Genomic DNA, 23,797 nt, shown 5'->3' on the forward strand with positions numbered 1-23,797 from the left:
CAGACTAGGAGACCTCTGGGACAACATTTAATGCACCAGCATTCACATTATAGATGTCCCAGAAGGAGAAGAGAGAGAGAAAGGACCTGAGAAAATATTTGGAGAGAGATAATAGTTGAAAACTTCCCTAACATGGGAAAGGAAATAATCAACAAAGTCCAGGAAATATAGAGAGTCCCAGTCAGGATAAACCCAACGAGGAGCACACCAAGACACATAGTAATCAAACTGACAACAATTAAAGACAGAGATAAAATACTAAAAACAACAAGGGAAAAACAACAAATAACAAACAAGGGAATTCTCATCAGGCTATCAGCTGATCTCTCAACAGAAATTCTACAAGCCAGAAGGGAATGGCATGATATATTTAAAGTGATGAAAGGGAAGAAACTACAACCAAGAATACTCGAGCCAGCAAGATTCTCGTTCAGATTTGACAGAGAAATCAAAAGCTTTCTAGACAAGCAAGTTAATAAAATTCAGCACCACCAAACCAGCTTTACAACAAATGTTTTCTCTAGTCAGAAAACAAGAGAAGGAAAAGCCTTACCTACAGAAAACAAACCTCAAAACATTTTTTAAAAAACTAAGAAAACTGTAATAGGATCATACACATCAATAATTACCTTAAATGTAAATGGATTAAATGCACTAACCAAAAGACACAGACAGGCTGAGCAGAAGAAAACATGCACATGTTTGCACTTCCACTTACCACATCACTCTGCTTGACCCCCCAAATTGTATGTAATTATCTTATATTGTTAGGTTAATCATGTTTCCATTATGGCTTGCAACTGTAATTATCTTTTTTTTCTGGCTATTGATTGTTAAAACTGAAAATATCTTTTACTATTGTGATTATGTAACTATCACCCACTTAATACCATTGTACCATGATTGGTCAACAGAAAAATTATAGAATTCTATATCACTAAAATAACTGCTTAACACAAAAATCTGTAATCACTTCTTAAATTTCATATGCATATCAGCATTATCTTAGAATTTTATGTAAAAATACAAATGTCTAGGTACTGCTTTTTTTTTTTTTTTTTTGGCCAGAGCTCCAGATATGTTTCTAATGAGCAGCCATGTTTAAAAACAATGGACTTAATGAGGATCTTTTACTTTTACCTAGTTTGTTTCACATTTTCTATTTTATATTCAGTGCTTCCATTTCATTTAGTTTATTTTCTCCAATTTCTCCATCTCTTCACTTTTTTTTTGATGTTCTTTCTCAAGCCTTTATCAAGCATAGTAGAAAAGCTTTTGTATACATATATGTAATATGTATAATATATATATTTTAGAAAACATGAATTTTTGCCTAAGTAAAAAATGTATGACATTTTGATTCCACTTGTAGGAATAGAATGCTAGATTTCTAATTTAAAAAAATAAACATGCAACAAGCAACAAAAGTTTACTGTATAGCACAGGAACTATAATCAGTATCTTATAATAACTTATAATGGAAAACAATTTCAAAAATATGTGCATATGTATAACTGAATCACAAACACACAAAAAGAATTCTACTTTTTAAAATTTTGTAATGTTTATCTTTTTGACAGTTTTTCTAAATGTCCTATGGACATCTAATAACAACCTATGAGATACAAAATTTTAAATGTATTTTTGTAGGATATGGTTAATATAAATTAATTAAATATAAATCTATTATATTTAAATTATTAATGGCATCATTCAAGATGCTCCTATTCTTATTTTTTCTGCACTTGATAAAATATTCTCAGAGAAATGTAAATATGTCTTACTATGATTATATATTTTTTCTTTTATATTTCTTCTGATTTTTGCTTTATGTATGTTTCTTTGTTGTTAAGGTGTCTAATGGTTTATGATGTCTATCTTCTTTGTGAATTGTACCTTTTATCATTAAAAATATTCACCTTTGTTCTACTTAAAATAGATAAATATATATTTTTTAAAAGTTAAGACAGAGAAATGCAAATTTAAATGATAAAGCTCTAAACCCATTAGATTAGCAAAAATTTTAAATCTGACAATAACAAGTGTTAGTAAAAATATAGAGAAGCGGGAAAACTAGAATATAAATTGGCACAATTACTTTAGCAAACAATTTAGCAACATCTAATAATGTTGCATAGAGCACATGCCACAACAGAGCTATTCTATTTCCAGGTGTATACCCAGAGACTGTCCCTCACATAAGCATAGAGAAACAGGCTCAGAGATGTTTACTGAAGCATGCATTTATAATATTGAAAACCTAATTTTCCATGAGTAGAAAAAGTAATAAACAGTGACACATTTAAGCTCAAGTAGTAGATGCCAAGGCCAGTCTTGACCCAAGAGGCTGCTGTGTATGGGAACTGTTGCACACCACAGGGGGAAAAATATAAGATTCAACATTGTGTTTTTAAAATGATTTTTCAGTGAGTTTGGCCAAATTTTGATAATCACTGAATCTTGGAGATAAGTGTACAGGTTTCATTTTACTAGTCCTTTAACTTTTATATTTTTGTTTAAAACTTTTTCATGATAAATATACAAAAAAGAAAAGAAGAAGCTTCCACTAATCAAAGATGAGACAAGTTTAGTATCAAAAAGATCAAAGACTGAAATGGGTTGAAACACAAAATATAAAAATTCATAAATTGATAATGATATGCCATTAGAAAAAGGAAAACAATGCACAGGTCATCTTGAGAAGCTGCTTATGCAACAGCTCATTAATTTGAAAACTGCTAAAGGGAATGTTTTTCTTACACAGACTTTATTTCAAGTGAACCAAATAGCAGGTGAGAGAAAGTTCTGTTATATAGACAAATCATAGCTAGTAAATGTTGAAGAGGTGATATAATTAGAAAAACATCACTGTGCAACCCTAACAAAATAATCATTATTATTTGTTGCTAAAACCATTAGGTAAAAGGCTGGTGGGATCACTTTATAACAGATGAAATAGACTGACACCAAGTGGAATCCACTGAGGCAAGACACAATCTGCCTTCAAAACAAACCAAAAACAACGTCAGTCTAAATCTCCATCTAATCCTCAAACTACCAGATACAGTTTTTCAGTTTAAAAAAATAAGAGGGATAGAGAAACATGGTAAATAAGATCTCGGGGACATAATCAGTCAAATCCAGAATGTGTGGAATTCTATAAAACAAATGAGAGAAGAGGAAACCAATTCTAGAATAAAAATGGTTTAAGAAACATAATAACCAAATACATACAATTTGCCTGGATCCTGAACTGAATATATCTACTGTGAATATATCTAATGGAAAACTGAACTCAGACTAGTAAGAAATTATGGTTAAATTCAATGTGTTAAAAGCACTGCAATTATTTTTTAAGTTAAAGATGTATACTGCCACACTTAGGTATTTGTGGGTGAGAGAAGATGATGTCTGGGATCTATTTTAAAATACTCCATCAAAAGAGGGAAGAGTTATTTCTATATATTTTGCATGTTCAAAACTTTTGATAATAAAAACGGCCTTTAAACAAACTAACAATCACAATGAGACACCACTTTTAACCACTAGAAGGGCTGTTCAAAAAGACAGATAAATGTTGGCAAAGATATGAAGAAATTAGTCCCCTTATAAAGCCCTGGTGGGAATGTAAACTGGTATAGCTACTTTGTAAAACAATCTGGATGTTTCTAAAACTGTTAACTATAAGTTACCATCTTTTCCAGAAATTCTTTTCCCAGGTATGTCCAAACAAAAACTTACACCTGAATGTTCACAGAAGCATTATCCATATTAATAGAAAGATGGAACTGACAAATGGATAAATAAAACATAGTAGTGCATAGCCATAGAGGGGAACACTATTTGGCAATGGAAGAGAACAGAGTACTGTTAAATGCCACAAGATAGAAGAAACTTTGAAAATATGTCAAGTAAAGGAAGACAGGCACAAAGGACCATATATCGTATAATTCCATTTATATGAATATCTATTATAAGCCAATGTACACAGACAGAAAGTAGATTAGCGGTTACCCAGGTCTGAGAAGGATACTCCCAGGATTAGAGTATAATAGCTAAGGGCACAGGGCTTCTTACAGGGCAATGAAAATGCTCTAAAATTGTGATAAATGTACAACTCCGAATATACTAAAAGCTATTAAATGTGGGAGCTATATGCTATGTGAACTGTATCTCAATAAAAACTGAAAAAAAAACAGGGAGGCCTAGGAACAGATGAAGAAAATAAACTCAGTGAGTGCCATATATTAGAATAGAAACAGAAAGCAAAAAACTCAAGAGTTGAAACTATAGACCAAGAACCATCATTTCTAGAACTTGGAAAATTCTACAATTGTATATGCTACATTTTGGGGTTTCTTTGTTTTGTTTTGTTTTAACCCCTTCATCTGATTCTACATAAAGTAAAGCCTGTAAAATAAAAAATGCAATGCATGTCTTTACTAGGGAAACAAAGATCAAAGTTTGAAAAACTGCATAGCACTCCACAGGCAGGGTTTGGGAAAAGAGAAATACAAAGGGTAAGGTGAATACAAGGATAGAGTGGATTTTGGCATTTACAAGGGGAGAAGGCAGACTGAAGCTTTCAATGAAGAAAAGTTAGGGTGCTGGCTTGGATATGAGAAAAGTTATGCAGCTTTAATAACAGAAAGCCTACTAAGGATTTAGATAAGGTAAGGAAAAACCCTGAAAAGAGTAGTTCATACTTGTCCCACTTCTTCATCTTTGAGTTAACTCATTGTGAGTTGAATTGTGTCCTTCAAAAAGGTATGTTGTGGGGACGTCCCTGGTGGTCCAGTGGCTAAGACTCCACACTCCCAGCAGGGCCCTGAGTTCGATCCCTGGTCAGGGAACTAGATCCCACATGTAGCAACTAAGACTTGGCACAATCAAATAAATATTTTTAAAAAAGAAAGAAAGATATGTTGTGAACTCCTAAGCCTCAGTACTTACAAATGCAACCTTATTTGGAAATAGATTCCCTGCAGATGTAATCGAGTTAATCCAATGACTGGTATCCCCAAAAAATGAAAGGAAATTTGAATATAGACACAAAAAGAGAGAACATTTTGTGAGGCCAGGCAGACAACACAGGAAGGCATGTAAAAATGGAGACAGAGACTGAAATAATGTGTCTGACAAGCAAAGGAACAGCAAAGGCTGCTGGGAAGCACCAGAAACTAGAAGAGAAGCATGGAACAGCTTCTTCCCAAAGCCTCCAGAAGAAATTGATCCCACCAAAACTGATGTCAGAATTTCAGCCTCCAGAACTGCATGAGAGAATATATTTCTGTCATTGTAAGTCACCCAGTATGTGTTACTTTGTTTTGGCAGCCCTGGGAAACCAACATACTCATCAAATCACTTCACACTGTCAAGAATTTCTGCCTTAAAACTCTTTTTGTTTGTTCTGAAAACCTTTTCTGGTTCTCCAGAGGAGGCATGGCATCTCACTCCAGTACTCTTGCCTGGAAAATCCCTTGGACAGAGGAGCCTGGTGGGCCGTGGTCCATAGAGTCGCAAAGTGTCAGACTACTGAAGTGACTTAGCACGCACTCTCTTTTAGGCAGCTCTTCCTCAGACTTCTTTGTTTCTCAAGATTCTATCTTTGATGTTTCCCAAAGTTTTGTCTCTATTCTTCAATACTCTTTCTACCTACTTTACCTGAGTCTGTGCTTCTATTCTTATGACTTCAATTGCTACAAATATGTTAATAAATCCAAATTCTATGCCTGACCTCATCCAACCTTGAGCTTCAGATTCTGTCAGGAGGTTGCTTACCAGTCATTTCCACAAAAATATACCCTCGCACTCCAAATTCTAAAGGAAATCAACCCTGAATATTCATTGGAAGGACTGGTGCTGAAGCTGAAGTGCCAATACTTTGGCCACCTGATGTGAAGAACTGACTCATTGGAAAAGACCCTGATGCTGGTAAAGATTGAAGGCAGGAGGAGAAGGGGGCAACAGAGGATGAGATAGTTGCACAGCATCACTGACTCAATGGACATGAGTTTGAGCAGGCTCCGGGAGATGGTGAAGGACAGGGAAGCCTGGCATACTACAATGCATGGGGTCTCAGAGTTGGAATTGACTTAGAGACTCAACAACAACAACTCCAAATTCTACCTCTGTCTAATCAGACAAATGCTCTAATAGCCCAGCATGTCCTAGGTAAAAAACTTACCTTTTCCCTCTACTACCACCAACAAAAACATTCCCCATTCCTAATGGCCCAAACTGAGCTGACTATGTTCTATTCTGTGCACCAACCTCATCTCTGGAAATAAGTTAGGAACTAAGCAATGCAGTAGTCTAAACAACAGCACATAAATAAGGATACATATCCAAAAATCTGGGAATGAGGTGGAAAAAAGCCTTCTGCCCATCTCTGTTGCAAGAAGACAGATTCCCTAGTATAAAGTTGCTCCCCAACAGTCTAAAGTCAGACTAGTGCCAATTCAGCCACTTCTGGGGGGCAGTAGGAAGAAAAGAAAAAATGGATAGATCTTTCCAATAACAGGCAATCTTCTAGCTACCTTTTTTTCTTTAATACAGTTTAAATTCTTTCATTCTTTAGCATGTTCCTGAATCACTCCCTTAAAGTGTCCTATACAGACACTCTTCACGTTGTAAGTTTCCCTGGTGGCTCAGCTGGTAAAGAATCCATCTGTAATGCAGGAGACTCTGGTTTGATTGCTAGGTCGGGAAGATGCCCTAGAGAAGGGAAAGGCTACCCACTCCAGTATTCTTGGGCTTCCCTGGTGGCTCAGCTGGTAAAGAATCTGCCTGCAATGCAGGAGACCCTGGTTTGATTGCTGGGTCGGGAAGATCCGCTGGAGAAGGGATAGGCTACCCACTCTGGTATTCTGGCCTGGAGAATTCTGTGGACTGTAGAGTCCATGGGGTCACAAAGAGTCGGACACGACTGAGCGACTTCCACTTTCACATTGTAAAAACAGGTCCTACCTCATTGTCAGGTCCCAAGGCATTCATTTGCTCCAATCTGTAGGTCCAATATCTAGCTTCCTCTTCTGGGATATCTATCACAAAAAAAGAAGAAGCCACATTACTAGGTTAAGAATTTAATCACGGGTAGATAATACTTAATTAAATGACCTAAGTTAGAAGGGTGGTAGTGATGGACTAATTTTACATGTTCTTGCCATGAACATTATCTTGAATCTTTACAAAAACTAAAATAATATATCATTATTCCCATCGGATCAGAAGACTTAAAATCATGCAGATGTCAATAAGTCCCAGAGCAATTATAGATTCAACATAGTCGCTACTAAAAATCCCAGTTTTTTGGCAGAAATACAAATGTTCATAGCAACATTATTCACAATAGTTAAAATGTGGAAGCAACCCAAGTATCCATCAATGAAAGGATAAGCAAAATGTGATATACACAGACTAGGAAATATTATTCAGTCTTAAAAAGGAAGGAAATTCTGATATATGCTACAACATAGGTAAACCTTGAGGATACTAGGCTAAGTGAAATAAACCAGTTATACACAAAAAAGCCAAATGCTGTATGAGTCCACTTATACAAGGTACTTAGAGTAGTCAAAATCAGAGACAGAAAGAAGAATGGCAGTTGCCAGGAGCTAGGGGCAGAGGAGAATGGGGAGGTATTGTTTAATGGGTAGAGAGGCTCTAGTTTTGCAAGATGAAAAGAGCTATGGCTATGAATAGTGGTGACAGCTGCACAACGTTATGAATGTATTCACACGGCTGAACTGTATATTTTAAATGGCTGAGGTACTTAATTTTATGTTATGTGTATTCTACCACAACAAAAGAAAAGAGCAAATAAAAATGAAATACATAGCCTTTTTCTATACATTTAAGATTGAATATAACAACTTCCAAAAAATGAAACATCTTTTAAAAACATCAAATATCCATATATTCAGCACAAAAAAGAAACCAGTCTGAGACAAAATATGGATCAGGTCAGCTTTGGTGACATTTAAACAGGTACACTTTCTAGCAGTCCACAAGAAGGAATCAAATACAGCCCTTTCTCCTTTGTCCTTCCTAGGCAAAATTTCACCTCCTTCCCCTCAAACTACTTACTCTTCAGCAATTGGTGACACTATATCAAAGTCTTACAATAAAACCTTCGAGTAATTTACTACCTAATTTGTTCAGCACTCCCCATCCATAAAATAGTGTACTCTGCATGTGTTAAAAGGAAGTGAGAGGGGAGGCAGAGCTGCTGTGCTGCAGGTTCTGATGTAGAACAATGTAGAACAATGTTCTGATGTAGAACAATTCACCAAGATACATACACTCTTAAGTAGAAAACAGCAAAGGACAGCGGATGTGTTAGAATATGTACTATATGTGTTTTCAAAAGGAGATGGGATTTAAATATATGCTTATAGATTCAAAGACTGAGCCTGGAAAGATCCACAAGTATTAACTGTGGTAGCCTATAACGAAGAAAGGTAACTGATTTGTGAGGGAGACCTAATTTTTACTGGGTAGTTTTTAAACCATGGTGCATGTATTACTGCCTCACTGCTCAAAATAGTTTTAAGAAGAAAAAATACAGAGCTACAAGGATGGTTATTGAAGTACTATTTAACAGTACAAACTTAGAACAATCAAAGTACCCAACAAGAGGAGTGGTTAAATATATATTAGTTTAAATTAAAAGCCCAGGCTCTGGAGCCAAATCATCTCAAAATTAACTTTACCACTTAACTACCCAAATGATCTCGGGCAAAAGATTTAAATACTTTGTGCCTCTGTTTCCTCATCTCTAAAATGGAACTAATAGTTGCGTCTACCTCAAAAGACTAAAGTGAAGATTAAATGAGATAACATATGTAAATGCTTAGGATACACCCACAGGCACAGTTACTGATCAACAAATGCTATTTTTACTATTATTGTGCATTCATACACTAAAAGCAAATGAACCACTGAAACACATTTTATATAACATTAATATTATAATTATGTAATTAGTATATAAAACAGCTCAAAATAATATACAGTGCCATTTTATAGGAAAACTGTATATGTATATTGAAAAAAACATAATATGTAAAAAAATATCTAGTAAAATGAGATTGTAAGAAATCTTTGTCTTTTTGTACACCTGTATTTTCTGAACTTACAACATGATTTTAAAAATTAAAAGCATGTTTAAAAGATGATGGTATAAAATTTAATAGAATATTTCATAGGTTTCTGAATTATCCAAAGGAAAATTCCTTTGCTGAAATATGGCATGCTACAAGCCAAATTCTTCCTTAAGAAGGACCCTTAAAGTTTTTAAAAATTATATCCCAAACATGGTTATCATAGAGACAAATCCTTATTAGCACACTTACATTAACTCACAAAGACACTTATCTGAGATTCTACCTTAATGTTTATTCAAAACAATTTATTAGGCACCTATTATGTGCCAAGCAAATACTATAGATACCAAAATAAACTATCCAAGTGCTCTCATGAAACAAAATCTAGAAAGAAATGTATATTTCTCCCTATGACACAATATAATGATGCAGTTTTGAAAGAGGAATGCTTGCTTAAAATGCAATGAGAAGTGGACTGACCGATTTCTAGCATGACAGTGTGAGGAGCTCCACAGATCTATTTCCTAGAGGAATTGAACATACTTTTTAAAAATACCATTTAAAGTCTCTAGAAGTAGAAGATATTAAGAAGAGGTGGCAAGAATACACAGAAAGAAAGTCGCTCAGTTGTGTCTGACTCTTTGCGACCCCGTGGACTGTAGCCTACCAGGCTCTTCCGTCCATGGGATTTTCCAGGCAAGAATACTGGAGTGGGTTGCCATTTCCTTCTCCAGGGGATCTTCCCGACCCAAGGATTGAACCCGGGCCTCCCGCACTGTAGGCAGATGCTTTACCATCTGAGCCACCAGGGGAGTCAGGAATACACAAAAGAACTATACAAAAAAAAGATCTTAATGACCCAGATAACCACGATGGTGTGATCACTCACCTAGAACAGACATCCTGAAGTGTGAAGTCAAGTGGGCCTTAGATAGCATTATTAGAGACAAAGCTACTGGAGGCGATGGAATTCCAGCTGAGCTATTTCAAGTCCTAAAAGACGATGCTGTGAAAGTGCTACACTCAATATGCCAGCATATTTGGAAAACATAAGAGTGGCCACAGGACTGGAAAAGGTCAGTTTTCATTCCAATCCCAAAGAAAGGCAATGCCAAAGAATGTTCAAACTACCGCACAATTGCACTCATCTCACATGCTAGCATGGCACCCCACTCCAGCACTCTTGCCTGGAAAATCCCATGGACAGAGGAGCCTGGTGGGCTGCAGTCCATGGGGTCACTAAGAGTCGGACAAGACTGAGCGACTTCACTTTCACTTTTCACTTTCATGCATTGGAGAAGGAAGTGGCAACCCACTCCAGTGTTCTTGCCTGGAGAATTCCAGGGATGGGGGAGCCTCATGGGCTGCCATCTATGGCGATCGCACAGAGTCGGATACGACTGAAGCGACTTAGCAGCAGCAGCAGCACATGCTAGCAAAGTAATGCTCAAAATTCTTGAAGATAGGCTTCACAGTATGTGAACTGAGAACTTTCATATCTTCAAGCTGGATTTAGAAAAGGCAGAGGAACTAGGAATCAAATTGAGAACATCTGGTGAATCATAGAAAAAGCAAGAGAATTCCAGAAACACATCTGCTTCATTGACGACACTAAAGCCTTTGACTGTGTGGATCACAACAAACTGTGGAAAATTCTTCAAGAGATGGGAATACTTTACTTGCTTCCTGAGAAATCTGTATGTAGGTCAAGAAGCAACAGTTAGAACTGGACATGGAATAATGGACTGGTTCCAAATTGGGAAAGGAGTATGTCATTGTCACCCTGCTTATTTAACTTATATGCAGAGTACATCATGCGAAATGTGGACTGGATAAAGCACAAGCTGCAATCAAGTGCAGGGAGAAATATCAATAACCTCAGATATGCAGATGATACCACCCTTATGGCAGAAAGTGAAGAGGAACTAAAGAGCCTCTTGATGAAAGTTAAAGAGGAGAGTGAAAAAGTTGGAGGACAGGGAGGCCTGGCATGCTGCAGTCCATGGGGTCACAAAAAGTCAGACACGACTGAGCAACTGAACTGAACTGAAAGTCTCTAGAAATGGTCCTAAGAGCAAACAGAAGAAGAAACATATATTCAAGAAAATCAACTACAACTTTAAGTGGTGTAGTTGAACCAAGATCCTTCCCCACCCACCCTGCTCCAAATTCAACAAGACAAACTTCATTCCAGACTAGGTACAGCTAAGAACACATCACTAAGAATACAAGCAACTAAGCTATAAGCAAGAACTCCAACTATTTTTCTCTTCACCTGAAACTAGGCCTACAGAAACGCAAGAAAGTCTTCCTTTCTGTTTTTTGTAAAGTAATAGTTGTTCTGAGTTTATTATTTCTGAGCTTACTGGAAAATCATGCCATTTTTGCTCAAATCATCAGAAGGTACAAGATAAAAACAGATTGATATCTGCAACAACAAGAGTATACATGAATATAAGTAAACAGTCAAAATTAAAACTGAAAAAAGTTAAAATTAAATTAAACAAGATACCAATGTTTAAAAATTGGGAAGTTACAAAATGTTGGCAAAGATGTGCAGAAAAAAGACACTTGAGACATAGTTGGTAGGAATATAAACTGGCACAATCCTTTTTTTTTTTAACACAAGCAACTTGGCAGTACTATGAAAAGTAACAATGAACATTTTTTTTTTTTTTTTTTTTCTAGCTGGCTCCGCGGGCTGGGGCCGGGCGGCGAGCTCGCCCGGTGGCGCGGCCCGAATCCGTTGAGTCCGGCCTCAGGGCGGCAGCCAACCCCGTGGCGCCGTCCGCCCGGCCCGGCCCAGCCTCCCTCACCTGAACATATCTTTTTATCTATTCCTTAAATTCTACTCTAAGGAATTTCTCTTAGACTCATAAATGGGTACAGATAAAGCTGTTCATTATAGCAGCATATATATTAAAAAAAAAAAAAAACTGGAAACAACCTACATGTCAATCAGTAAATGATTGCAAAAGAAAAAGGACTGCTTAATTTATGATATAAAGAAACTATTGAGATCAGCAAGATAGATAAGTAGAACATGAAATGATGTCCAAGATAATATGCTTTATACAACACTATCACCATAAATAGTACATAAAGTATGACCGAAATTTGTAAAAAGAAATTTCTAGAGAAGAAATTTCTTGTGCCTAGACCAAGACACAAGAAATTTATTTCTGGGGAATGCAAAAGAGGTCAAAGGAAGCAGGAAGAGAGACTTAACTTTCTATCCATATACATTCCCATACTATCTAAATTTTTACAATGAATATGTATTTTTGTGTGATTTTTTAAAATTACTATTCTATTAGTACTACTTAAATGTTTAAATTGACAAATCATAGGGTATATATTAACTTCAAGACAATAAATGTGAAAATATTATCAAAAGAATAAGTCACTGACATTATCTGACAAGTATTTCATAAGTCATCATAAGAAATGGTTAATAAGAAACTAAATGACTTGAAAAGAATGCTTTTAGAGTGGACTCTTTAATGAGCACCATTCTAGACTTTACTTTGCACATACCCAAGCTCGGTGTTAGAGGGAAGAGAACAGAAAACAGAATGCCCTGAAGGGAGAAGGGCTGACAAAAGACACAGCAATAAAACAACTAGAAACAACTTCAAACAGCATTAAATGTAAAAAGTATTAAATGGTTTTTAAAATCAGACTCACCAAAAGGCAACTCAAATCTTGTATCAAGCAAAATTTTATGGGGAGTTGGGTTTTTAGTTCCACAGATTTCATCATCTTTCATTAATGTCTCTGCCTCCAACGTGGACCATTCCCCAGGCCCTTCCTAGAAAACAGAGATCTAAGATTAAACTTCACTCTTTCAGAACTCCCTCTCATTTAAAGGCCCAAGTGTTTTTCTCTCATTTTCCCTGTCAGAGAGCTTCTGAGAGCCACTCACATATCCTAATGAGGCAAACACACCAGAGTCTCACCACCCTGCCTCTGCTTCTGTCCCCCCTCTCTGGTGGGAAGGCAGTTTTCACTGTACTCAGCTTTCTGCCAGCCCACCAAGGATAGAATTTCCAGAGCACTAAACTCAAAAACAAGGCATCCCCATGGATCAATATTTAATGTGTACTATTCTTAATGACTATATCACTTAATGCATCACTACTTCTAATCGCTAAAGAGCCAGTAACATCACTAGTTAAGCTGACCTGAACTGGGGCCACAGTGAAAATATTCAAAGTCAGTGACGTAGGAAATGATACTGAGTTACATTCTCATCTGGTAAAGTACAGCAGAAATTCAGTGTTGAAAACACTGTATGAAGTTAAGTGTGAATACCAATTGCCAAACTTGTAGTTCCTTTAACTCTATTAGGGCTATAAGTAGAAGAAGGAAGACTGAAATCAGGTCCCTAGGATTGGTGACTCAAAGAGCTGGCTAACAAAGTTTGATGGGACTCTTCTCAGAACAGTGTCTTCGAGGAAATTCAGAAGCCACAGTTTTCCTAGATTTGACCAATCTCTCGCTCTCTCACTCTCACATAAACACACACACACTCTCTCTCTCCTTTTCCCCTTCCCTTGCACTCCCCTCCTTCACCCTGCCGATCCCACACATATCCCCACCACCATGCACGGAGTACACAGAGGGGCGAACTACCTGACAAGGCTAAAAAGGTACTCTGGCATCCCTGAGTTCAGTCACAGGGCAGAGGGAAGGCCAGACTTAAATAAAATCTCCTGTACCTCTGGGTGACATTAGGAATTAGCAGGTATTATGTCCTCTGGTTAGAAACGGGACAGAAAAATCTGAAATATATGGATGAACATTAGCTGAATGGAGCTAGGGTGAGGAGAAGCAAGGGCTAGAGCCATACCTCCAAAGGGGCAATGCACTGACTGACCTCATCCGACTGACGAATCGTCTTCAGTGCAATCCACACAGTCCCCACCATGGTGTCCCAGATCAGTCCTTTGTTCCATACTTCCACACTGAGACCCAGGTCCAGGCGACTAATCTCACTAAAGGAAAGGAGAAAGCCCTTTTTTAGAAAACCAGGTAATATAAAAGAATTAGCGATATCTGTTTTGCTAAACCTCATCAGGAAAAAATCAAAATGTCCCAGATGTTTCAACCACTCTCTATGTCCCTGGACACATACGTAGGTATGCACAGAAAGTTTCCTCTGTCAATCTGTCTCTTCTCCCTTGGAGCTACAATCATGGGTAGACTAACACAGTTTCACAAGAAGAATGAGAGCATTACTGCCAGCAGTGTCTGCATACAGTCTCTGAACTTAAGCAATAATTTCATATGTTTTACTATAATACTAGCACTGCCCCCAAGTTATACCTGTGGACAAAATGTGGTCCACTGGAGAAGGGAATGGCAAACCACTTCAGTATTCTTGCCTTGAGAACCTCATGAACAGTATGAAAAGGTAAAAGACTGGACACTGAAAGATGGACTCGCCCAGTTGGTAGGTGCCCAATATGCTACTGGAGATCAGTAAAGAAATAACTCCAGAAAGAATGAAGAGATGGATCCAAACCAAAAACCACACCCAGTTGTGGATGTGACTGGTGATAGAAGCAAAGCCCGATGAACCTGGATATTGCTCTTTACAATAAGGAACCTAGAATGTTAGGTCCATGAACAAGGCAAATTGGAAGTGGTCAAACAGGAAGTGTCAAGAATGAACATCAACACTTTAGGAATCAGCAAACTAAAATGGACTGGAATAGGTGAATTTAACTCATGACCATTATATCTACTACTGTGGGCAAGAATCCCTTAGAAGAAATGGAGTGGCCATCATAGTCAACAAAAAAGTCTGAAATGCAGGACTTGGATGTAATCTCAAAAATAACAGAATGATCTCTGTTTGTTTCCAAGGAAAACCATTCAATATCACAGTAATCCAAGTCTGTGACCTGACCAGTAATTCTGAAGAAGCTGAAGTTGAATGGTTCTATGAAGACCTACAAGACCTTCTAGAACTAACACCCAAAAAAGATGTCCTTTTCATTATAGGGGACTGGAATGCAAAAGTAAGAAGTCAAGAAACAGCTGGAGTAACAGGCAAATTTGGCCTTGGAGTACAGAATGAAGCAGGGCAAAGGCTAACAGAGTTTTGCCAAGAGTACACACTGGTCACAGCAAACACCCTCTTTCAACAACACAAGAGAAGACTCTACACATGGAGATCACCAGATGGTCAATATCGAAATCAGATTGATTATATTCTTTGCAACCAAAGATGGAGAAGCTCTATAAAGTCAGCAAAAACAAGACCGGGAGCTGACTGTGGCTCAGATCATGAACTTTTTATTGCCAAACTCAGACTTAAATTGAAGAAAGTAGGGAAAACCACTAGACCATTCAGGTATGACCTAAATCAAATCCCTTACGATTATACAGTAGAAGTGAGAAATAGATTCAAGGGATTAGATCTGATAGACAGAGTGCCTGATGAACTACGGATGGAGGTTCGTGACATTGTACAAGAGACAGGGATCAAGACCATCCCCAAGAAAAAGAAATGCAAAAAAGCAAAATGGCTGTCTGAGGAGGCCCTACAAATAGCCGTGAAAAGAAGAGAAGCAAAAAGCAAATACCCATTTGAACACAGAGCTCCAAAGAATAGCAAGGAGAGATAAGAAAGCCTTTCCTCAGCAATCAGTGCAAAGAAATAGAGGAAAACAATAGAATGGGAAAGACCAGAGATCTCTTCAAGAAAATCAGAGATACCAACAGAACATTTCATGCAAAGATGGGCACAATAAAGGACAGAAATGGTAGGGACCTAACAGAAGCAGAAGATATTAAGAAGAGGGGTCAAGAATACACAGAAGAACAAAAAATACAAAATAGATCTTCACGACCCAGATAATCACGATGGTGTGATCACTCACCTAGGGCCAGACATCCTGGAATGCAAAGTCAAGTGGGCCTGAGGAAGCATCACTACAAACAAAGCTAGTGGACATGATGGCATTCCAGTTGAGCTATTTCAAATCCTAAAAGATAATGCTGTGAAAGTGCTGCACTCAATATGTCAGCAAATTTGGAAAACTCAGCAGTGGCCACAGGACTGGAAAAGGTCAGTTTTCATTCCAATCCCAAAGAAAGGCAATGCCAAAGAATGCTCAAACTACCGCACAATTGCACTCATCTCACATGCTAGTAAAGTAATACTCAAAATTCTCCAAGCCAGGCTTCAACAGCATGTGAACCATGAACTTCCAGATGTCCAAGCTGGATTTAGAAAAGGCAGAGGAACCAGAGATCAAATTGCCAGCATCCGCTGGATCATTGAAAAAGCAAGAGAGTTCCAGAAAAACATCTGTTTCTGCTTTATTGACTATGCCAAAGCCTTTGACTGTGTGGATCACAACAAACTGAGGGAAATTCTTCAAGAGATGGGAATACCAGACCACTTGACCTGCCTCTTGAGAAATTTGTATGACAGTCAGGAAGCAACAGTTAGAACTGGACATGGAACAACAGACTGCTTCCAAATAGGGAAAGGAGTACATCAAGGTGGCATATTGTCACCCTGCTTATTTAACTTATATGCAGAGTACATCATGAGAAATGCTGGGCTGGATGAAGCATAAGCTGGAATCAAGATTGCTGGGGGAAATATCAATAACCTCAGATATGCAGATGACACCATTCTTATGGCTGAAAGAGAAGAAAAACTAAAGAGCCTCGTGATGAAAGTGAAAGAGGAGAGTGGAAAAGTTTGCTTAAAACTCAACATTCAGAAAACTAAGATCATGGCCTCTGGTCCCATCACTTCATGGCACATAGATGGGGAAACAATGGAAACAGTGACAGACTTTATTTTTGGGGGCTCCAAAATCACTGCAGATGGTGACTGCGGCCATGAAATTAAAAGACGCTTACTCCTTGGTAGAAAATTTATGACCAACCTTGACAGCATATTAAAAAGCAGAGACATTACTTTGCCAAAAAAGGTCCGTCTAGGCAAAGCTATGGTTTTTCCAGTAGTCATGTATGGATGTGAGAGTTGGACTATAAAGAAAGCTGAGCGCTGAAGAATTGATCCTCTTGAACTGTAACGATGGAAAAGACTCTTGAGAGTTCTTTGGGCTGCAAGGAGATCCAACCAGTCCCTCCTAAAGGAAATCAGTCCTGAATATTCATTGGAAGGACTGATGCTGAAGCTGAAACTCCAATACTTTGGCCACCTGATATGAAGAAATGACTCATTGGAAAAGACCCTGATGCTGAGAAAGATTGAAGGTGGGAGAAGGGGACGACAGAGGATGAGATGGTTGGATTGCATCACCGACTCAATGGATATGAATTTGAGTAAACTCCGGGAGTTGGTGATGGACAGGGAGGCCTGGCTTGCTGCAGTCCATGGGGTCGCAAAGAGTCGGATACGACTGAGCGACTGAACTGAACTGAACTGACAGGAATCTTTGAGGAAAAAGCGAGGCTTCTTTACCAGATATATGAACGGGAGTCGAAGAAAAAGTAAAAGGGCCCCTGAGAACATCTAATCTTGTTGGGAACATGGGGTGAGGCAAGTGAGGGACGCTAGAGTGTGCTAGTTCACACCACTCAGTCCCTGCAGAACTCAGTAGTCATTATCAGTTAAAGCAGGCACTGTTACTTATAAATGAAATGATCACAAGATAATAATAAACACAATGATTTTCCTATAATAATAACTAGGAAAAAATATTTGAAAAGAAACTAGAAAGAGCCAGACAACAACTAAGCAGAAGCAAGCGTCATATATGGAAGAATATCAGTTAGGAAGGGCTAACTCAAAAATAATTATGGACTTAGGATGAAACAAGCAAACCCTTATGTTAACGCTAAAAAACATTCTCTAGAAAGCTCCTATGGAAGCACAAATTTACTTGCGGGGAAATGTAAGAAAGATAAGAAAAGGCCAATTCCAGCAGGAAAAGCACAATGGAATTCTTAGAAAAACAACAGCTATTAATCACATGAAGTTTTGAGTCTGTGCTTGAGAGAGAGCTTGGCTTCCCTGTTGTAGTATTAAGATACATATTCTTAGATTCACTAGTTTGGGATGTGGCATTATAGCTGTAAAATTCATATCAAGCATGTTGAAGACAAGTAAAGCAGAGAAAATTTGCCCCTTTTATGTAAATACAACAGAATAGAAAAGAACTGAGTTCAATTTTTTCATTTAATGTAATTTCCCTGAGCATATACAATACATATGGATTGGTACTTTGGGAAAGACACACAATACAGGACCCAGTTCCTCTCTCGAGAAACTTCCAAGCTATCTGGAGAGCTATTCAAAACCATAAAGTAGGTGACTATACCCAGTTACTATGTTAGGGCATTCACCCTGGGGAAAGGTAGCTTTTGCACACCATTTCATTCAGCCTAATTAACTGATCAGCCTTGGAAAATAAATGTAACAATCCCAAATCTTTTGAATATAAAAAAGAAAAATTACTTAGGGATATATATAATATCCTCAAAGAAAGTCCTAAATAGCATCTCAAGTGTGTGAAAAGTTGGTGTCAGTCACTCAGTTGTGTCTGACTTTTTGCTACCCCATGGACTATAGCCCACTAGGCTCTCCTGTCCATGGGATTTCCCAGGCAAGAATATTGGAGTGGTTAGCCATTCCCTTCTCCAGGGGATCTTCCTGATCCAGGGATCGAACCCGTGTCTCCTGCATCGCAGGCAGATTCTTTACCATCTGAGCCACCAGGGAAACCCCATCTCAAGCCAACAGCTAAAAAAAAAAATAGCCAGAGGTCTTTACAGCTTGACTTGGAGCAGATGAAAAAGAAAATCTATTCTTCAGGGAACTCTGGGGAATAAGGCCCAAACAAAGATATCTTCTATAAGAAGCCTCTTATCTACATCTGCTCAGATGGCTCAACTAAGAGAAGTCTGAGAGCTCTGTTTTGCCTCATCCCCAGTGCTGTGGGGAAGCTTCTTCTCTCTACAATACTCAATTGACAGTGTATGTACATATATGTATACAGGATCCTGGGCTAGGCAAATTCATAATAAGTGAAGATGCCCTCCTTGCCCTTAAGGAATGAACAGTCTACTCCTGGAAATAAGATAAATACTAAAGATAAATGAAAAACACCAAAATGAACATTAGATACTATCATATATCAGGGAGAAAAAAAGAAAAGGAGAAAGGGAGACAAGTGACCAGCAATGGAGTTGCCAGTGACAGAAGAGCAGGATAGGAGGAGTAAGGAATAGGCGCAGAAAGGTGGGTAACATAGCTAATAAAACCCATGTAAAGGAGAGGGGAGAAAATTCACACAGTATCTCAAGGTGGGAGACAGAAGAAAAAGTCACACGTATCACAGTAGGGCTGAAAGAGGAAGTGCTATGGGAAATCGGAAAATAAACAAGAATAATGCTACTATGCTGATGAGAGACTGCAGATGATTGTTATGTTTCACATGCTGGGAACAGTTATAATTTTAGTGATTACGACAGCCATAGGGAAGTCAAAAGAAAGAAGGATTGCTAGGTTTATATACCACAGCCAGAACTGTGGTATGGCAAACAAGGAAGAGACTTGAAAACACTGTTTATAGCTGACTTTGCATGAGTGAAGAAAGAAACACATGATCTCACTCTGATGTCAATACAACAGAGAGGGAATAAATGAGATTTATAATCTTGAGAGAGAGGCAACCAGTAAGAAATCTGACACTACTAGCTTTTCTGGAAGCCCCAGTTCTTCAGCTTTCAGGACACCACTATCTTGTTTCTCCTTCCTCTTCTCTGTTCTCTCCTTCTTAGTCCCCTTTGTCCCCTCTTTAAATACTGGTGCTCTCCAGGCCCTACTCTAGGCCCTTTTCTCACCCTACACATTCTCCCTAAGCTTTCTCATCTACGCCTATGGCTTCAACTAACCAAAATATTTCTCCAACCTAGGCTTCCTCCATGAGTAGCAGGTTCAAGTTTCTATCTTTTGTAATGTTCTTCCTACCTGTCCTGTAAGAACTTCAAATATAAGCTTGTTAGTAACTGATACAGTATGTCCTGTCCTATTGAGTACCACGCCACTTATCCAGTCATCCAAGACAAGTCTTGGTTCTACCTCCTTAATATCTTCCATCTATCCTTCTGTTAGTGTCTTAGCCCAAACCCTCATAATCTTAACCTTTAAGTACTATAATAAAGTTTCCTAAGTGGTACTATAAGCAGCAACATATTAAAAGCCTAGAGGATTAGAATATTCCCCCATAAAGAGAGTCATCCTATGTCTCAGATGCACTGTAAAACTCACAATTTCACTTCAATCACAAATTTCACAGAAATTTTAATATATTTTCTTTTTGACCAACTTGTGCCCACCTTCCCCCAAAATAAGTATAACCTTGTGAGAGAGTAGACCTTTATAGATAAGGAAATTGACACTCAGAGAAGCTAAGTGATTGGCTCAGTCTTTCAGAAATGATAGCCTATATTTTACTTTCCTTTCCTAGATCAGAAAAAAAAATTGCTTAAATTTAAGAGGAAAAAAGGAAATAGCAAGTTTTTAAAGTCACAATCATAATATACTAAATTCTGTGTCATATGCAAGCAATTCAACTAACATTTACTCATTTTTATTATTAATTAGATGAAGGTAAAATATTTTACTCCGTAAAACAAAAAGGATTAAAAGCACATGTCCTTATCTTCAAAAGCAGGTGACTTAAGCGGGGAGGCTCCAAATGGAGGAGATATGTGTGTATTATGGCTGATTTGTGTTATTGTACAGCCAGAACCAACAAAAGATTGTAAAGCAATTTTCCTCCAATTAAAAAATAAATTAAAAAAAAAATAAAGACAGCAGTTTAAATAGAGTATTTTAAAAAAGCAGGTGACTTAGAAATGCAAACACAGGCCTCACATGCATAACCACATTCCTTCAAGGAGTCTTCTGAGAACTGAAAAAACATTAAGTTAGGTTTAATATCATACTAAGTATGTTGTACTGCAGCTAATTCTGACTAGTAGGTAGATCTGACTAGGTATATTTTCACCCACATAAACTGAGAGTTTACTCGAATTCATAATTCATTTCTGAAAATATATTATAAATCTGGGAGGGAACAAAACTGCAGATCACTTTACTGTAGTAGGTGTGTGTACCTACTACATACCTCACTGGTTCAGGATAGGGAACACATGTATACCTGTGGCGGATTCATTTTGATATTTGGCAAAACTAATACAATTATGTAAAGTTTAAAAATAAAATAAAATTAGAAAAAAAATCTAAAATTAAATGAAAAAAAAATAAATAAAAAAAAAAAGAATACTTAACATGCTATTAAAATGTTTTTGAATATTTAATATGTTTTATAAATCTTATATATACACAAAATCTTTAGCCTCTACTTGTTTAATCCAATGTGATTAACTTGGAAATATTATCAAATATTGTAGGCATGCTGCTACTGCAAAGTACTTACAACATAAAATCTTGTTCCCAGGAAGGTTGATCGCCACGAACTGCTACAGTTGTACTCTTCACATTTTGCACTTTCAGGGTCACATATGTGTTAAATTTGTCTTTGAAAAAAAGGCAAAACAAAGATATAATACTTAGTGCTCAGATGGTTATCCAATCTCACAAAGTCCTTGGAATTAAATAATGTCCAAATTATAGTATTACATGTAAGGAAAAACTGAAATTATATATTCTACAATATAGTATCATTTTAAACACAGAGGTACAAAAAAATTATAAAACACATACTATTCTCAAAAGCATAAGCTATAATAGTGTTTTTCAAATTTAAGGACTCTACTTTATCCTTTTCCAACAGACACACATGCACACACATATAAACAAAAATGAAAGCTTTATGAAATGCAAGATGTGATACCTTGGTATTTTCTATTCTAATTAAATTAAAATATTAATCATAACCACATAGGTTGACTTTATAGCCCACTTGAAGTTTGAAAAAATAATAATCTAATTGATCTTACAGAACAGACATTATGCAAATTAACATATAAAGAAGTAAGTACCACAGAGAAAAAGTGCTAAAAGAAGGCAGAAGAGGAAACAGTTACCTCTAGTTGTTTACAGTGACAAACACAGAGGAAAAACCTCATAAAGGAAATGGATTTCAAGCTCAATCTATTCACCTTGGCCTAGAGCACAACTTACATAAAAAGAAATATTATTACAGATTAGAGAAAATGAAATTCTCTAACCTGAGAGTATAAATTGAGTACCAAACAAAGGTAGGTGGCCTGGATCTCAAAACTCAGAAATCTGACCTAACACAGCACATTTTGTTACTTCCTTTGTATCAGCCATGATTAGAGACACCGAATTGAGAGTTCACTTTTCTATGTAATAAGTTAATAATAACTTTATAAAATGAAAAAAAAAAAAGACTATCATTTTTGACTCACCAAATTGTCAAAGATCACTTAAAGCAACTATCAATGTTAGAGGTGTAAGAAAATGGGCACTGTCATGTACTTCTATTAGAAGGCAAATCTTTCTCTTAAGCATCATAAAAAACTATGGTGTTTTATACCCATAATTATAACTACAGTTATATCAAAGGTATATGAGGATACAAGCCCACCCACGTGAGGGAATTCCCATCCATATTTGGTAGTAGCAATGCAGTATACCAATGAGCTGTTTTCTAGCATAGGATTTTGTACTCCATTCCCCATATTCAACCATATAGCTGGCCAGACCAAAAGGAGATGCCACCCAAAAGCAGCCAGTCAATTAATGAGCTAACCAGAAGCTGAGACCAATATGATTCCCTCGCAAAATATTTTCAATAGAGAAAACAGAGAAATAGTGACAAATGATTGAAGAAGCTCAAAGGAGAGGCACATAAATTCCATTGGAGTAGCTATTATGGGGTATATGCAAGGCAGGTAAGCATAAAAAACCTGCTTGAAGAGAAAGGAGAGCAAAAAAGCTTTTCAGAAACAGAAGTCCTAACCTGCAGCCACTGGAGAGAGCAGTAGGCTCAGAAACTCCTTTAGTTTCTGTTGCATCCAGGTTTGGTCTTTCAGATTTTTCTTGGGTTCCCAGTATGTTCTTTTCCCCCATAATCCACAGTACTCTCCTTCTGGCCCCAGCAGTAATCAGAGTAAGTCTTTGTAACTAACTTGATATTCAGTTAAGAAAATGTGTATTAAAATAAGGAGATACCCTTTTCACCTTCACATGAGCAAAGATTAAAAAATTTCATGCTATTTAATGTTGGTAAGGATTTGGGAAAATAAACACTCATATACTTTTGGCCTGATTAAAAGCTAGCAAACCTTTCAGAGGCACACTTTGGCAGCAGCTACTAAATTTGTTTAAAATACATACTTTTGGCCCAGCAATTCTCTACTTTTGGATTCCAGCATACAGATACATTTTCAAAAGCAGGCAATAATAAATGCATTAAGAAGATGTATTGCTTATGGCAAAAAAATTGAAATGACCTGAATATTCAATCAGGGACCTAGGGTACAACAACATTCTGTATACTTTTTTTTTACAATAGTTTCTTGTTGGTTATCTGTTTTAAATATAACAGTCTGTGTACAACATTTTGAAAGAAAGAACCAGATATATGTATACACACACATACACAAGAAAAAACTTTTATGATGTGTTGTTGGAAAAAAAGCAGATGTATATATACACACATGTACACAAGAAAAAACTTTTATGATGTGTTGTTGGA

General features: G+C 37.2%; 1 protein-coding gene across 2 annotated transcripts in view; it reads right to left on the reverse strand.

Annotated features, from left to right (window-relative positions):
• The window catches only part of UNC13B (unc-13 homolog B), a 211,927-nt gene that overhangs the window by 144,361 nt on the left and 43,769 nt on the right, over positions 1 to 23,797 (reverse strand). For both annotated transcript variants that reach the window (XM_005900762.3, XM_070375689.1), the window contains exons 3-6: positions 21,548 to 21,647; positions 13,987 to 14,104; positions 12,795 to 12,918; positions 6,970 to 7,043 (exon numbers count right to left, since the gene is read on the reverse strand). In XM_005900762.3, the coding sequence (XP_005900824.1) occupies positions 6,970 to 7,043; positions 12,795 to 12,918; positions 13,987 to 14,104; positions 21,548 to 21,647 (416 nt within the window). The remainder of the gene's footprint in view (positions 1 to 6,969; positions 7,044 to 12,794; positions 12,919 to 13,986; positions 14,105 to 21,547; positions 21,648 to 23,797) is intronic.

This window comes from Bos mutus, chromosome 8 (assembly GCF_027580195.1).
Source record: "Bos mutus isolate GX-2022 chromosome 8, NWIPB_WYAK_1.1, whole genome shotgun sequence".
NCBI classification, from domain to species: domain Eukaryota; kingdom Metazoa; phylum Chordata; class Mammalia; order Artiodactyla; family Bovidae; genus Bos; species Bos mutus.